Source organism: Gastrolobium bilobum, unplaced genomic scaffold, assembly GCF_033153095.1.
Source record: "Gastrolobium bilobum isolate Gb01-03AN ecotype WA unplaced genomic scaffold, APGP_CSIRO_Gbil_v1 utg38010, whole genome shotgun sequence".
NCBI classification, from domain to species: Eukaryota; Viridiplantae; Streptophyta; class Magnoliopsida; order Fabales; family Fabaceae; genus Gastrolobium; species Gastrolobium bilobum.
This window is the reverse complement of record NW_026895861.1, coordinates 53,543-72,049: the sequence shown is the minus strand read 5'-3', so window position 1 is coordinate 72,049 and position 18,507 is coordinate 53,543. Positions and strand designations below refer to the sequence as shown.

Here is an 18,507-nt window from a genome sequence, read left to right as displayed (position 1 = left end):
AGACACACCATCTTGGTTCTTTACATAGTCAAGACACTCTATCTGCACTTGCGCCTCTTTGATCTTCTCTATTAGCTCATTTTCAACTTGTGTCGTCTCCATTTCAAGAAGTGCTCCCCCAAACAAAGAGGTCACCATCAAGTCTCTAAACTTCTTAAACACATCAAAGTCCCCCATCATCAAACTGGATAGACTCACATAATTCCGACTTAAAGCATCAGCTACCACATTGGCCTTGCCGGGATGGTACTTCAACTCAAAGTCATAGTCCTTCAGAAATTCCATTCATCTCCTTTGTCTCATGTTCAGCTCTTTCTGGTCAAACATGTACTTTAAACTCTTGTAGTCACTGAAAACGGCAAACTTCATGCCATAAAGGTAATGCTTCCAGATTTTAAAGGCAAAAACAATCGCAACCAACTCCAAATCATGAGTCGGGTAGTTATCCTCATGAGGCTTCAACTGCCTCGAAGTATAGGCAATAACTCTACCAGTCTGCATCAGCACACAACCCAGCCTCTTCCCAGAAGCGTCACAATACAACTAAATCTGTTCAGCAGGATCAGGAAGGGCCAACACTGGTGCAGTGGTTAGTCTCTCTTTTAACTCCTAAAAGCATTCCTCACACTCGTGAGTCCACACAAATGGAGTCTCCTTCTGGGTAAGGCGAGTCAGTGGCAATACCATCTTGGAGAATCCCTCAATGAACCTCCTATAGTACCCTGCCAAACCCAAGAAACTCCTCACTTCCGTAACTGTTTTGGGCATCTCCCATTCCAGCATTGCCTTAATCTTGTTTGGATCTACTGCAACACCATCTGCAGAAATCACATGCCCAAGGAATTTCACCGACTTGAGTCAAAACTCACACTTAGAAGGCTTAGCATAAAGCCTTTTCTCCTTAAGTACTTGCAACACAATTCTTAAGTGCTCCGCATGCTCCTCCTCACTCTTGGAGTAAATCAAAATATCGTCAATGAAGACGATCACAAAGCGATCTAAGTACGACTGAAAATACGGTTCATGTAATCCGTGAACACTGTCGGTGCATTGGTGAGTCCAAACGGGATCACCAAATACTCATAGTGACCGTATCCTGAACGAAACGCGATCTTGGCGACATCCTCCGACTTAACCCGGATTTGATGGTATCCGGACCGAAGATCAATCTTGGAATACAAGCACCCATAAGTTGATCCAACATATCATCAATACGAGGGAGGGGATACTTGTTATTGATTGTCACCTTGTTCAGTTTTCTGTAATCGGTGCACAATTGCATTGTCCCATCTTTCTTCTTAACAAAGATGACCGATGCTCCCATGGAGACATGCTCGGTCGAATGAAATTCTTCGCAGAAAGCTCCTCAATATGCTTTTTCAGTTCTGCTAACTCAGGTGGAGACATCCGGTATGGAGCTAATGAAATAGGCCACACACCAGGTAGCAAGTCAATGGAGAACTCTATCTCCCGCTGTGGCGGAAACTCAGGAATCTCCTCAGAAAACACCTCGAGGAATTCCCTCACCACAGGAATGCTGGTAACATCCTCCTGTGTCCCACTTACCAAACCTCCCAACATGACATAACCAAATGCCCATGTTCTCAAGGCCCTCCTAGCCTGCAGCACTGATATATAAGGAGAAGAACTGATAGTAGAATCACACGAAGACATCACCACTTTCTTAGCACAATAGTCAATCATAACACAATTCTTGGACAACCAGTCCATGCCAAGGATGATCTCTAAATTAGCCATCGGTAATCCAATCAGATCTACCAAGGACTCACGGCCATCCCACTGAAACACGACATCGCGATGTATAGATGAATTATCACACTTTTCTCCAGTGGCGGTAGTAACCCGCAAAACTGGAGAAAGTATAGAAATGGGCAACTCAAGCCCTACAACAATCGGGGTCGCGATGAAAGAATACGTAGCCCTGGAATCAAATAGTACATCAACTGCACAATTACCAATGAAAACGGTACCTCTCACAAGGTTCGGAGCTCTGTCTGACTGCTGTTGATCCAAGGTGTAAACTCGGCCAGTGGCTGGTGGCAAAACAGGAGCCGCTATAGGTGGAGTAGGAATCATCTGAAAAGGAATTGCCTGAACCGCTGCAACTCTAGCAGCCGACGAAGGACAATCTCTGGCATAGTGCCCCTCCTTGCCACAATGGAAACAAATGATCTGACCGATGGCACACGGTCCCACATGTGATCTCCCACATCCAGTACACTTGGGAGTAGTGGGAGGTCTAGCTGCACTCCCCTGAGACGAAGTCCTCTTAAACTGACTCGGCGCCTGCCTAGCAGATAACTGCTTCCCTTTTCCCTTTCCTCCAAACTTCTTATCTCTCTAGGAAGTGGAGCTACCAGCTCCCTTCACCTCTGATACCTTGGCCTTCTTTGCTTTGCTGATCACTCAAACATCCTCTATGTCACGACATTGCTGAACCAATGTGCCAAAATATCGGGATGCTGCTCCTGCTATCCTGTATGCTATCTCCTCATTAAGTCCCCTTCAAAACTTAGATGCCAAGAATGCCGGTGTAGGCATAGCAATGCTAAAGTGTGCAAATTTGACCAGTTCATTGAACTTAGCCAAGTACTCGTCAACAGACATTGAGCCCTGCACCAACCGCTCGAACTCCCCTTGCTTCCTCTCCTAAGCATCATACGGGAAGTATCTACCAAGGAACATCTCCTCAAAGAATGTCCACGTGATAACATGACCCTGCATCTCATAGACCTGAGAGGTGTTCATCCACCACTTACGAGCATCTCCCTCCAGCATATAAGTAGCAAACATTAGCTTCTGGGGATCCGTACACTGTATCACCCTGAATATCTTGTCTAGGGCCTGAAGCCATCTCGCAGCAACAATAGGATCATAGGATCCATCAAATGAAGGTGGCTTATGCTTACGGAAAGCATTCAGCCGGTGGTTTATAGTCTCGCGATCCTCTATGGGCTCAAGGTAAGGCTGCATCAATCTCGTCAAGTGGCTCACGCCCTCCATGTGACTTAGACCCTCGTGGTCGGAAATATGGGTTCCTCCTCCTCCGTCCCCATCATGGTGACTAGGTAGAGATGGAGGTGGCAGTGGTGGCGGTGAGGGTGGTGGCGGAGGGAACTAACCCTCATTGTGGCCATCCCTCATCTCCTCCAACATGACCCTCATCATGGTCATGTTTGCCAGCCTGTTCGCCTCAAGTACGTCTTTTGTAGCTTTCCTATTCGCCTCTCTCACGGCGTCCAACATAGCCTGATTGGCCACTCTAATGGCCTCCTGGCCGGCTTGTCTGACCGCCTGCATCTCAGCTAATGCAGTCAGGACAGAATCAGGCCGACCCTCATTCGTCTCTCGGTTCCTTCGGGGAAGTCTGCACATGTTACACAAAGAATGAGTTGATCAGGCTTACACAATGTGGTCACACATGCATCATACAAAACCCAAAAGAAACACACAAGACAAGTCACACAACAAGGCATCCTAAGTTATTGCAATACATACAAGCTTTTTCCCTAGAAAGTGCTCTGATACCATAAAATGTAACACCCTATGTGCACCCAGTGTATTAACATATAATGGTAATAGCGCAGCTAATTAAACACAGAAGCTAACTTTTCTTTCCAATTATGTACATATTAACTTAACCAAGTTGGTTACTTATTCTTTTCCAAAATATCGCTTGTATGTAAAGTGCAATAAATAACTAACTGAATAATCTCTTAGTATAAATAACTGTGTATCTAGTCATGGAACTACAACATGTAGACCAGACAATATCCTGATACATTATACAACTCAAGTAAATAGCATAATAGAAATCAATGTGGCAAGGACAGCCCTCATGCTTGCCAAATCAGGCAACATAGCCAAACAATGTCTCAAATCATATAACAATCTATTGACAATAATGCATAATCAACATCCAGGCATATTGACATAGCAGTATGCATAAATCAACTCAACTCTGGCCTCCTGCCGCTAGAGGTCTCAACTCCCGAGGTACCTATACCTGAAAATGTGTCCCAACACGGGGTGAGATCTCTAAAAAGAAATCTCAGTAAGACAAGGGGTCCTCAAGGATCTCTCCACCCCAAGCTCACTTACATGTGCAATATAAGTTCCAAAACAGATATACAGTATAATTTCCAAAATCTGTGCAATGCATCATATATCCATGTCATGTGTGTTGTAACATCCCACGTAATTAGGAATATATATATAAATATATGTCGTTATTTAAATTACTACGAGAGTTATGGAAATTATGTTAAATTCGAATCATGTGCATTACATGCTGTGATTTCAGATTATATGACTCTTAGTATAGAATTAGTATTGAGGTAGGAATTATTGCATTATGAGGATAGATGAGACTTTATTTTAGGCATGTGGAATTTTATTAAAGAGTATAGGTATAATGAATTGTAACAAATAGAATGTTTAATAATGTTTGCCAAATGTGAGGACTCATTAACTAATGGGCTGACCTTAAAACAACCTAAAACATTGGACTTATACTAGTTGGACTCTCATCACTTGTGTAGGCCGACGGCCCATGTGGCTTGGGGAAGAATAGATTCAACCCAACTTCCAACTATCTTAATTCTATCATAGTAATCCAATGAGGCCAAGCATGTGCGCCACCTATCCTCCTTTTTGTTTGCATGAATGTCAAATGGAAAATCCTATCCTTGTCTCTCCCTAATAATGCGCTTAGGGTAGAGAATAAGAGACCAAAAAAATAAATAAATAAATAAAAAATTCTGATTTGGTTCCTAATAAATAAAACAAGTCAGCCACTCCTCCTTCCCTCATCACATGCCTATAAATAAGCTAAAAAGCTGACTTTACTTGCTATCTTATACAAACTAACCCAGCCTTTTCCTCCATGCATCCAATAAGTTTCCATGAGTCAGCCTGCATGTAAATTAAGTGGGCAGAATTGCCACCCACTTCCCACCTATGGAACGCAAAAGAGAGAGGGGTGCCAATGAAGAATTCTGGTCCCTGTACCATTTTTAAATCAGCTTCTCGAACCCTCACCTCCATCTCTTGAGCGCTGATGTTGAAGAAGAATAGGTTGAGACTTGCTATATTAAAACAGTAACAAACCAAACGCTACCACCTTTTTTTTTCCTCCCTAAACCGTGAGTGGAAAATACACCAAAGAAACACAAAAGTTTTGCATCATCATTCTCCATTCCTTGACCGTGCAGAACCGTGAGAAACATACAAGGAGAAATCACCAAATTGCATCTTGTTACACCTACTCGTTCATCTCAAAACCGTGGAACCTCTTGAGGAATTTCCAAGCCTCTAATACAATTTCTCTCCTCCATTCCCTTGGCTGTGCGTCCTTATTCCAAGAGGTAAAGTGTGCCTCTGTTTCTCTACTCAATCTTTTGGACGAAGGAGACATTTCATTGTATGTATATAATGACTTAAGCTGATTTTTCCTCTTCTCACTCTTGCGCGCGGTCACCATTTAGACGTGTGGAGCTGCTGTTTCGTGGAGCTTGGAAGGAAGCAGTGTCACTCCTTGTTCTATTCGATTTTCTTGTGTGCTGCAAGAGAGGTCAGCACAAACGTAGAACCTCCTCTCTTTATATTTCTAGACCGTGAAGCATGTTAGGAATGTAGTTTCCGTTTATTTATTCCTTTTGATTCTGCCGTGTTCGGTACCCTTGGACTCAAGTATGAAGACCTAAAGAAAAGTAACGTCGGAATAACCTTATCATAAATGTTGGGGCTGTTGGTGGTGTTATAAAGTAAAAGAATAAAACATCATGTTTGGACCCCCTTTAGAGCGCACTTAATATGGAGTAAATGTGATAGTATTAATTATCTTAAATGTTGGTTTAGATGATATCTTAAAAAACGTTATGTAACAATGCGATTTGAATAGCATACTTAAGCCATGTAGCGCACCATGTATGAAGTGTTTGGGTGTTGGGATAAGTTATCTTTCATGCTTTGTTGGGATAAGTTATCTTTCATTCTTTGTTGGGATAAGAATCAAATCTGCCAAATGAAATTGTCATGAGCTAGGTCCTTTCTGATTTAAAGTACAGCATGTCGTTAGGCTGCCTTCCACACATTTTGGTCTTGCAAGCTAAAATTCTGCATACACGTCGTAAGTTCCTTATGTACCTAAAATAAATTCTGTTTGGTCAACCTAGATGTGCTCTAAGCTTCAAATAAATTAGAAATACAGCATGCTTAGACTCCCTTAAAGCGCACAGTACATGGATTAGTGGAGCTTTAGAATAAATTACCCGTGATGCTTTGATTAGATAAAACGCATTCTGTCTTGGTAAAACCTAATTTGGACTAGGTCCCTCTTGAATTAAAAATACAACATGACAACTAGGTCCTCCTTTGCGCACACCATGAGTAGAGAAACAGAAAATTTTATGAATAAAGTCTTGAATAATTTTTGTGTCAAAACCGATTCTGCCTTGGTTGGAAATCTTAATAAATTCTTGCTGTTAAACGTTGGTAAAGATTAAATTAAAGTCAGAATATATTTTTGGGAAAAGAACCATGATGGCCGAATGGGTTCAAGAGTCTTAAAACTTGGAAGATTATTGGTAACTCTTAGGAATAGCTTGGGACGTATTCTGATTTGTTCCACTTGTCAATTAGGTGCGCAAAACCATTGAGAATTTGGACTATTTCGCTGCTGTTTGGTAAATTTAATTGTGACGCGCGAGGTAAGTGTCTGGTGGCATTACCTTCTGTGACTGCTAGCTAGTACATGGATTGTGAATTGTTGCTCTCATGCTTTGGATTTAAATTCTATATGCGTCACCCGCATTCTGTTCATGGATATACTATGCTGAATCTAAATTCTATATGCGTTATTCGCATTCTGTTTTGGAAAATAATTGTTATACAGCATTCTGATATTGGAAATCCATGGGATATGTTATATGAAATACTACTTAGTCATGCATACTCATATCATAATTTTAGACTGTTGCTTTGTGTGCGGACCATTACATAACATTCATGCATAAATTTCATGCTGGATTCTAAATTAAAAATAATTATGAAAAGTAAGCATACGTTTTGAGCACGCATCATATAGGCATACCTCGGTACCAGGGTTCTGGGACACTTGGCTTCAGTCCGCTTAGGTACAGTTGGAGCCCTTCTGAGGAGCCACCAGGATTCTCCACTGTTCTGTTAGTGATACGTGCACAATAGTGCTATGAACGTACACTTCTGGCGTGATATACGCAATATGATATTATGTTAGTGATACGTGCACCGTAGTGCTATGAACGTACACTTCTGGCGTTATATACGCACTTTGATCATGATTAGTATTTGATGGATCTGAACTGATGATGCGACTGTTTTGTAATTCTGTATCTGGTTAGTACTGTTGCATTTGGTTTTGTTATCACACTACTGGGATTTTTCTCACCCCTTTGGGGCTGCTATTTTTATAAAATGGCAGGAGGACGGAAGAACATTTGAAGACATGATTATATGGACATTTTGCTGTTATGTGCTGCTGTTTGAACAATTGCTGTTACTGTTTGACTGTTGGATGACTGTATAAATATTTTGAGAGGTTGGATTATTTTTTACGCATGATTTAGTTACTGTTTTGAGACTTTCTAATTAGTTAGTACCTTGGATAATTCTGAAAACGTTTTGCGGAAATAACTTTTGAACGTTTATTTTAAGTGCTGGTTTTTTTTTTAGAAAACTGATTTTACGAGCACTTTGCAAGTTGTCGTTCTGGGGCTACAGACCTCCGAATGAGGAATAATTTATATGCACGTAAAGCCCCAGATGTGTACTTTCAGATTATGTACAAATTATGTTCAAACTATGTAAGCACGACTTATTATGATTTTTGCAAGTCAGCAGGTTTTTAGAAAAATACACTGAATTCGCGAGCACCTTGCGAGTTCTGTTTCGTGGGGCTATTCACTTCCGAATCGCTTATAATTTATATGTACGCGAAGCCCCGGATGTCTAGTTTCTCCGTAGCATTAAATATTTTTTTAAGCTATTGAACTCGTTTTATACAGATTTTATAAGACAGCAAGGTTTTCTGAAAAGTTTAGAAATTTCAGCAAGCAGTTTTTTTCTTGAAATTACCACTGTTTCATAAGAAATTTAATTTCACTCTAAGGTTTTTAATGAAGAATTAAACCTGAAACTTTTAAATTGGATAAGCTTTCATCTTAAGTTTTTAAAAATTGAGTTCTTTACCGCTCCCACTCTAATACGATTTAGAAAACAACTCTTTTGGATGCATACAAGAGAGGGTGTTACATGTGTAATCATCCTACAGGCCAGAGAATAAAAAGGTAGGGATTACATATGTCTATAACCTACAGTACAAGGAACGCCGCTTGCACCTCACCCACGGAGTTACCATCTTGTATGTCTCCACATACTTAGGGGTTACCGTCTAGGTGGTACACCATATAAATATCATATGGCACTTGCACTCAATAGAACAACTCAATAGCATATCAAGAATCGCCATTTATGTTCATAAAAACACAGCATGCATATAGCCACCCCTCCATAAGGTATGGTGGAATCAACAATGGGCAAAACCGAGGACACGAAAGCTTACCTCGTAAGCTAACAATCTCAAATCAAGAGTCCACGACAGCCCAAGGTCATCAAACATCACAATCACAATCTGTTTAGACCATAAATCTCATCAACATTCAAAATCTAGAAGTTCATTACATTATGACAATGGTTCCTTTTTCGTTTCATGCCTTTAGGCTTCTCTCAAAGCCATAGGCCTTTAATCTAAGTGATTCTGACTTAGTTAACTTATTACAGAGGTTCATACTAACCCATCATGGGTCCAAAAACCCAAACCAAGCTTCTGCTCGGACAACACAGGTCAACACAATTTTCCAGAATATCCGGATATCATATTCGGATATCCATATCCGGATATCACAAACCCCATATCCGGATATCCATATCCGGATATCAATATCCATATATCATATCCGGATATTTCGCGACAGAATGCAGTTTTGCATTTCGCGAAGATATCCTTCCAAGGTTCCAATTTTAAGGGTTCCAGACGTTCAATCATGCGTTTTTAGGTGTGTTATACCTTGCCAACCCTTAAGTTATCAAGTTTCACTTATTACATGCATCAAGGTTCATTCTTTCCATAGAAAATCAAGAGAAAATGTGGTGATGCTTACCCAAAGGCTCAAAACAGAACAAAAGAGTGGTCTTGGAGCTTCCTACATAGCTCCAAGGTTCTGACTTCACAAAGTCACAAAAATGGCACTCAAGTTTGACCCTTTCTCTCCAAAGGTAGCTTCTTAGAGCATCAACAACTAAGGAAATGGCTCCTACACTCTCCCAACAAGGATGAACAATCCACTCCTCACCAACTCAGAAGTTCAAACTCAGAAATGGAGTATCTTTTTACCTCCCAAGGCTAGTCCACCCTCAACTATGGAGTTTTAGTGAAGAAAATGTGAAGAAAGATGATCACTTTGGCTCACAAGAGGAAAAGAAGAAGGTGACAAGGTTGGAGAGCAAATGCAGCAGCCACACTCACGTAAAAACTGATGGAAATCAGCCTAGGGTTCTGTGTAAATTCATATTTATAGTCTCATTAAATTAATCTGTCGATATTAGCACTAATAGCTCCACTAGTCCTTTTAATCTCAAACTTCAGATTCTGAACCTAGCCATTTTTCTAGGATTTGTCATATTTTTATTATAATTTTCGCAGCACTTTGCCGGTACGCATTTTTACGTTGCCGGTAGAAGTTCTGACATCAGTTCTCATTATTTCGACTCCAAGCTTGCTATACTTGACCTAGATATTATTCTAGGAATATTCATATACTTATTATAATTTTTCGGAATACTTTATCGGTACGCACTTATACCGTGAAGCAGAACTGGTATCCGCATCAGAAAAGCGACTTTCAGTGTTATTAAGCCCTTATAGTAATTAATTAAGTCTTACCATATTTATTCAAGGTCAATTATCAAATTATTCTATTAAACTCGTAATTAAATATTAAATTTCCTAATTTAACGGTGCGGGTTCTTACAGGTTTTATCTGTCTGGATGCATAGGAAACTACCTTTTTTTCCTGCATGAGTATGCATCCAAGTTCCTTCTTGGAAGCATCACAGAAAACTTCAAAGTTTCCTTTAGGATTCGGAAGAGTCAATACAGGAGCGGATGTCAACTTTTCTTTCAACTCCTAAAAGCATTCTTCACATTCATGGGTCCAAACAAATGATGTACCTTTCCTGGTAAGGTAGGCCAAGGGTAAAACCATATGTGAGAACCCTTGAATGAATCTTCGGTAATAACCCGCCAATCTGAAGAAGCTACGAATCTCCGAGTCATCTTTGGGTCGCTCCCAGGTCATTTCTACTTCAATCTTATTGGGACCGATTGGTACTCCATTTGCAGAAATGACATGACCAAGGAACTTCTCTTCAGACAACCAAAACTCACACTTTGACAATTTTGCGTACAACTGCTTCTCGAGAATTTGCAAAACAATTATCAGGTGATCTTCATGTTCTTCTTCTCTTTGAGAGTAGATCAATATGTATTCTATAACACCAAACAAACTGATCCATATAAGGTTTGAAAATTCAATTCATATAGTCCATGAATACGGCTAGAGCATTAGTGAGTCCAAAAGGAATTACTTGGTACTTATAATGTCCATATCTGGACCTGAATGTAGTCTTGGGTATGTCTTTAGGCTTGATTCAGATCTGATGGTATCCATAACATAGGTCTATGTTGGAGAACACACAAACACCCCTCAATTGATCTAACAAGTCATTTATTCGTGATAGAGGGTACTTGTTCTTGATTGTCACCTTGTTTAGTTGTCTATAATCGACATAGAGTTTCAAGCTTCCATATTTTTCTTTTACAAATAACGCTGGCACTCCCCAAGGCAAAACACTTGGCCTTATGAATTGCTTAGACATAGGTCCTCAAGTTGTTCCTTCAGTTCTTTCAGCTCTCAAGGATCCATCTGGTAAGGAGCTACAGAAATAGGTCTTACCCCCGAAATTAAATCAATGGAGAATTCAATCTTCCTTTTCAGTGGTAGTTGAGTGATCTCCTTCGGAAAGACTTCGACAAACTTGTTGATGATCAGAATCTTCATCAAATTCATCCTGGAGAGATAAAAGGGGAAATGAGAAGAACAAATGTAAAGATTTACGTGTCAAGTCACAAGCGATAGATTCAAGAAAGGCACAAGTCAAAGGGAAATTCTTGCAAGATCGATTTCTGCCCCAATATGCAACAGTTGCAAAAGGAACCATTAGGGAGCATGCGATACTAGCCAAGTGATCTACTATAAGTGTGATAAGTCAGGCCATTATGTAAGAGACTATCAGGGTAGCGGTCAAAGCTTTGGTCACTCAGGCTACCCATTTGCATAATATGCACTTTTACTCGAAAAGTGACTTAACCCAAAATTAGGCTTTTCATTTAATTAACCCTGTAATTATACATAAATATCTATTTAATATAATTAAGGCTATTATAAATGCCTCCTTAAGTATAAAAAATGATTGATCAATCAAGTATTGATTATTATTTAAAATAAAGAAATTAGTGATATAGTTGAGGGAATATCATATTATGTTGTCCTATAGAAAATTAAAATTAATTACTTTTATGGAAATTAATTAAGATTAATTTTTATTATTAATTGAGATTGATATAATGATATAATTGAGCGAATATCAGACTAGGCTGACCTATAGAAATTTTTAAGTTTTTCTTTTGATACATATAGAAATTTATAAAAATTTACTTCTGATATGTCTGTTATCATATCTATAATTTATGGAAATCAATTAAGATTAATTCTTTTGTGTGGTAAGCATAAGATTAATTTTTATTATTAATTGACATTGATTTTGTGATTATTTAACTTCCATTTCTACTCATAAATTATATATATATATATATATATATATATATATATATATATATATATATATATTTTGTAAACACTTTTCAATTAATTAACCTGAAATGCCTCACAATCTTATCTCTTAATTTCTACCTAAACATTAAATTCTCAAGATTCCTCTAACAAATTAAATTGATAATGATATATTTATTTAGGGGAAAGATATTGTGACAACCAAGTTGTGTTACTACCAAGTGACTACCAATCAATCTCACCGTTAGATCGATTATGTTGATCCAACGGTTATATTTATTTCCATCTTTGTATGGTCATGATTCCCCATATTTAAAGTGAAAACATTAAATATGAGAAATCATAACAATACAAAGGTGAAAATAAATATAAAGTATTAAATTTGAGAAATCATGATCATACAAAGATGAAAATAAATATAACCGTTAGATCAACATAATCGATCTAACGGTGAGATTAATTGGTAGTCACTTGATAGTAACACAACTTGGTTGTCATAATATCCTTCCCCATTTATTATTTATCAAAATAGGTATTTATTTAGGAAAACTTATTTTTATATCGTTGTAAGAATAAAAAATTTTACCCTCAATTTGTTCACTTATATCTAATTTATATTTAATGAATCTCATAATTAAAAAAATTAAATCGTTAAACATAAATAAAATAAACGATGAAAATTAAAAATATAACTTATGCCTTTATAAAATATACAGTTGTAAAATAATGTCACCCTAATTATTTAAGTAGATATGATAATTTTAAAATAATCTAATAATTTGTTATGCATTAAAAAAATGGCCACGAGAGTGATTCGGAGATATACAAAATCCCGAATAAGGAAATTAAAAAAAAAATGACAGAAAGCCAGAAAGGAGTATTGCACGTTGTCCGCGTGGCGACGGTCTCAGTTTTTTCTATAAAAAAACCATCTAAAGTGTCGCATTTCCTTTCAATTTCAACGGTTGTGACTTGTGAATTCCCACATTTTCTCACTCCCTCTCTCCTTTTTATTTTCTAAACCCAAAACAACCAAACAACCAAACAAACGCTTTCAACGTGCTCTTCTCGCTTCGCTTCGCTTCTGGGTTTTCCATTTTCCTTCGTTTTCTGTCTCTGCGTTCCGTTCCGTTTCGTAGGTCAGTCTTCGTTGGAAAATGGACGTTCGCCGTCGACCACTCCGTTCACCCTCCTGCGAACGGCTCAAAACCCAGAAGCTTAAGAATCACGACGCGCCCCAGAAGCACGGTGACTCACAAGCGCTTCCCTTGTTCCCTCTCTACATCACCAACGGTGTTTTCTTCGGACTCTTCTTCTCCGTCGCCTACTTCCTCCTCCACCGTTGGCGCGAGAAGATCCGCACCTCAACTCCCCTCCACGTCGTCACCGCCTCCGAATCCGCCGCCATCATCTCCCTCGTCGCCTCCGTCGTCTACCTCCTCGGCTTCTTCGGCGTCGGCTGCCACCGCGCTCCCTCCGACGACGAACTCTCCGACGAAGAAATTATGGCCAAGGAAGACGCTCGCAACCCCGGCCCTTGCCCTGCCGCGCTCGTCGACACCTCCGCTATGGCCGTCGTCGTTCCTTCACCGCCGCTGAAGGTCTTCGACGCAACACCAATTAAACTCTCACAAGAAGACGAGGAAACCGTGAAATCGGTGGTTTCCGGTTCGATTCCGTTGTACTCGCTGGAGGCGAAGCTAGGCGATTGCCGGAAGGCGGCGGCGATTCGTCGTGAGGCAGTGCAGAGGATTACAGGGAAGTCATTGGAGGGTTTACCAGTGGAAGGTTTCGACTACGATTCAATATTGGGGCAGTGCTGTGAGATGCCGATAGGGTTTGTTCAGATTCCGGTGGGGATAGCAGGGCCTTTGTTGTTAGATGGAAAAGAATACACAGTGCCAATGGCTACAACTGAAGGTTGCCTCGTTGCAAGCACAAACAGAGGGTGCAAAGCTATTCACGTTTCAGGTGGAGCTTCCTCTTACTTGCTTCGTGATGGAATGACCAGAGCCCCAGTTGTTCGCTTCCCCTCTGCTAAAAGAGCTGCTCAATTGAAATTCTATTTGGAAGATCCTCTCAATTTTGATTCCCTTGCTGTCATTTTCAATAAGTAATTTTCCAAACTTTTTTTTTTTTTTTTTAATTATGATTATGACATGAGTGTGGTGTGATAATTTTTTTATTTTTTATTTTGCATGTATGTGGAACAACTAGTATCACTTTTTTGTTTTCAAGGATTAGGAGCAGTGATTTAATTAACATGGGTGTTCTGTTTTGTTTTTTTTAGGTTGATTAATGTTATGTGTAATGGGTATTTGCAGGTCAAGCAGATTTGCCAGGTTACAGAGTATTCAGCCTGCTATTGCTGGCAAGAATTTGTACATTAGATTCCGTTGCAGCACTGGTGATGCCATGGGGATGAACATGGTATCAAAAGGTGTACAAAATGTCCTTGATTTCGTTCAGGACGATTTTCCTGACATGGATGTTATTGGAATCTCTGGTAAACATTACCTTCTTTATATGTTCTGCAATGTTCTTTGTCATGGTTAAAAGTTGTTGATAAAGTTTTCTTATGTTCTGTTTTTGGTGGTACCAGGGAATTTCTGTTCAGATAAGAAAGCTGCAGCTGTGAACTGGATTGAAGGGCGTGGAAAGTCTGTGGTGTGCGAGGCTGTAATTAAGGAAGAGGTGGTGAAGAAGGTATTGAAGACGAGCGTGGAGGCCCTAGTTGAGCTTAACATGCTTAAAAACCTTACTGGTTCAGCCTTGGCTGGTGCTCTTGGTGGGTTCAATGCCCATGCTAGCAATATTGTCTCCGCAATCTACATAGCCACCGGTCAGGATCCTGCTCAGAATGTGGAGAGTTCTCACTGCATGACCATGATGGAAGCTGTAAACGATGGCAAGGATCTTCACATTTCTGTAACCATGCCTTCGATTGAGGTACAATTATTCCTCTGGTCTAAAATTCGTTTTCTCTATTTGGGTAGAATATTGTTTGTGATATTCTCTTGGTGGGTATTCGTTTGTATTAGATGCAAGTTGTGGTCCCATTATACATGTGAGCATGCCTTGCATATATTTAGTTATATTGGCAATTATTAGGGTAGAAGGCCTGTGGTTAGTCCTTTACATGTCTCTGAACCTGCACCTAAACTCTCAAATGAGAGAAGATATAATCAAAATCCGTTTTTTCAAGATAATCTAAGATTCAGTGCATTCAGTATTTAAGTGAAAGTAGTTTCACGTCAATTGATTCTTTCCTCGACATTGTTTTGTTGTTTGCCTTCTGTTTTTCTCTTCATTGATAATGAAGGAAAACATTTGTTTCTTTAGATAGAGTGTTTTATATGGCATACATACTTCGCCATGTGTAGATAGAAGCAAACTAGACTACAGGACGGTTTTATTCCTTTGGGAATGAATTCAACTGAACCTGTCTTAGTCTCTTTCCTTAATTCCATCCTTTTCATTGCACCTATAGCTAGCTTTTGAGATTGATAACAAGATCCTTCCTTCTTGTGGTTTCAGGTTGGTACTGTTGGAGGAGGCACACAACTTGCATCTCAGTCAGCTTGTCTTAATTTACTTGGTGTGAAGGGTGCAAGTAAAGAAACACCAGGTGCAAATTCTAGGTTACTAGCCACGATAGTAGCCGGTTCAGTCCTTGCCGGGGAGCTATCACTCATGTCTGCAATTGCAGCTGGGCAGCTTGTGAAGAGCCACATGAAATACAACAGATCTAGCAAGGATATCTCCAAAATTGCCTCATGATAACAGTGCAATAAACGTGTGTTGGAGACTAGTAACAAAGCCTCCAAAAACGACAAAAAAGGGTCTATTTGTGAGTTTCAAAAGGACTATTGGTGGTGGTGGATGGGAGTGAATAAAAACTGATGGTTGGCATCTGTTCAAGGAGTGAATCCAGCTCTCCAAGTCCATGTGGTGAGAGAACAAAACCCTGCATTTAGACTTATTGAATATGTGGTCCATGTGATGCATTGTCTCTTTTTGAGATCGTACTGGAGGACATGAATCAGAGGGAGGAGGAAAACAAGAAGTAGCCACACTTTTGGCATTAGTTTTATTCTTCTTCTTCTTCTTTTTTAATGTAACCATGCGTTGGGTGTTATTCTCTCGTCTAAAGCTACTGCCTCAAAGGTGTTGTATTTTAGTCTTGTAGTATTTTGATGTATTTCAGTCTCCATCTTGTTAATTTGTAATTTTAGCAAGAACCGAGATATCTCCAAATGGGATATAGAGTTGTTAATAATAGTCTCTGGTTGTCCTACATTTTTATTGTGCAAATATTTTCCTTCTTGGCATTCCCAATTTAATTTGTATGGAGATTGGTCTAACTCTTGGGCAGAAATTTTACCTGTGAAATATATGTGCAATCCAAAGTATCTATATAGAAAAGTAGTGAAGAGGGGGGAAAATTGCACGGTTTTGTGCACATGAATAAGAGCAAATTCCTAATTAAGTTTGTTAAATTTTTTAAAATCATTAGTTTCATTTTAAAAAATTAGCTACATCAAATTGGTTTTTATATATTTTTCTAAGGTAGTGTTTGGTTGAAGGTTTATTTTGAGATTGATGAGAAAGTGTAAGTGGATACTGGAAAATACCATGTTTGGTTCAGGTTTTTTCAAGAAATACCAGGCAAATAGGATAGATGGGAAAATGACTTTTGTGTTGATTTTTGGATGAAATTCACTGTTACAGAATACCACTTGAGATGTGATATTTTGAGATAACTGGGAAAGTGAAAAAACAGGTGCAAAGTTTCTCCCGAACATAGATTTTGCATATTTAAATAAATTTTTCTAGTAATATTTGGGTCAACCAAACAACTTTTTTTACATTTTCCTACCAAACTCACTTTCCAACCATTTTCTTATCAATTACATTTTCCAAGTAAAATTTTTTTTCTCCCGAACCAAACACTACTTAAGAATCAAAATGAGAGTATTTTTGTTTCTAAATTTGTTTCTTAGAATAACTCGATTTTTTTTAAAAAAAAATAATGCAAAGTAGTGGAGTCATGTAAAACAAGTTTTAGTTTAGCATTATTTCTATTTTTTGTTTCGAAAACTTCTATTTATACTTGAAAGGATAAATTTATTAACAAGTTGATAATTTAAATATGGTAAAATTACTACGATCTATTATGGTGAAATCTTTTAATAAGTGATAGATTAATAAAAATATATTATTATATTGCGAATAAATAACAAACATTTTAAAATGAGTATTCTAGTTTCAATGCATCTGGTTATTTCGTGGTATGTCATCAAGGAGCATATTGCTGCGATTTCATTTCACATGGAAAATTGGAATATGGACTGGCATCCAATCACGTGAACTATTCTCAATACGCGTTTTTTTTATTTAAAATAAAAATATATTATTCACAATAAAAAGATGAAATGATTCTTGCACAGGTGTGCATGACAACCATTATATTTTCTGACATTATTTTTGAAAAGAAATAATTATTTTTTATTTCTATGCATTGGAATAGTTTCTAAGAAGAAGAAAAAAAATGTGTTTGATAACATGTTCAATTTACTCCGAGAATGAGAATTGTATTTTATAACACAACAAATAATATAAGAAATAATAATTCCTATTAAGCATAATTTTTTTTCGAAACATCACTTTCCTTTTCATATGGTGTGGTGGTGGTGGCAGTGACAGTGGTAGTGGTAGTGGTGATGACGATAGTGGTTACGACGATGATGGTGGTAATGGTGGTGGTGGTGGTGGTGGTGATTGGTGGCGGCGATGGTGGTGGTAGTGACGGCAGTGACTGCGGCAATGGTAGTGGTGGTTGGTGACGGTGGTGATTGTGGTGGCGGTGGTGATTGTGGTGGCCTTGTGGTAGTTGGTGACAGTGGTGACGATGGGTGGAGGTGGTCGTGATGGTGGCAGTGACATCGTAGGGGTGGTGGTGGTAATGATGATAGTGGTGGTACGATAACAACGACGATGATGGCGGCAGTGGTCGTGTCAGGATCCTAGTGAGGGTGGTGATGATGATAGTGGTGGAGAGTGATTGAAATCGACAAGTGTTTCTCATTTTGTTCTTGGGAACAAACAAAAAACAGAATTTTTTTTATTCTTTTTTATATTCTCCTGCACAAAAATTAAATCGGTTTATCTCGGGAACAAAAAAATAAACCAATTTTACCAAACGAGTTTTCTATCTATTTATGTTCTCAGGAATAGAAATTAAAAAAAAAAAAATTGATTCCGCAAAAGTTATCATTCACACCCAAAACATGGGGATTAATGACTGATATAGAAGAAAAATATAAATGGTAATAATTTGATTTGTATGATTAGTGAGTTTTTTTAACGGGCGATACACCTTTAAACTAAAGCAGGAATTTTATTTTTTTTTCATTTTAATCTCTGCAAGGCAAATAAACATTGTCGGTTCCACTATATAGAAAAAAAAAATTAAAGTGGACCGCACAGGAGCTTTTGTCTCCCGTCGAAATATTTAATATGATCCATGAGCACC

At 38.7% G+C, this 18,507-nt stretch overlaps 1 protein-coding gene across 1 annotated transcript; it reads left to right on the top strand.

Annotated features, from left to right (window-relative positions):
• The first annotated feature begins 12,949 nt into the window (after window positions 1-12,949).
• On the top strand, window positions 12,950-16,262 carry LOC133296471 (3-hydroxy-3-methylglutaryl-coenzyme A reductase 1-like). The gene is made up of 4 exons (XM_061495463.1): window positions 12,950-14,085; window positions 14,297-14,478; window positions 14,575-14,921; window positions 15,510-16,262. Exons 1-4 carry the CDS (start codon window positions 13,130-13,132, stop codon window positions 15,750-15,752), a joined length of 1,728 nt encoding a protein of 575 aa, XP_061351447.1. The 5' UTR covers window positions 12,950-13,129; the 3' UTR covers window positions 15,753-16,262.
• The last annotated feature ends 2,245 nt before the right edge of the window (window positions 16,263-18,507 follow it).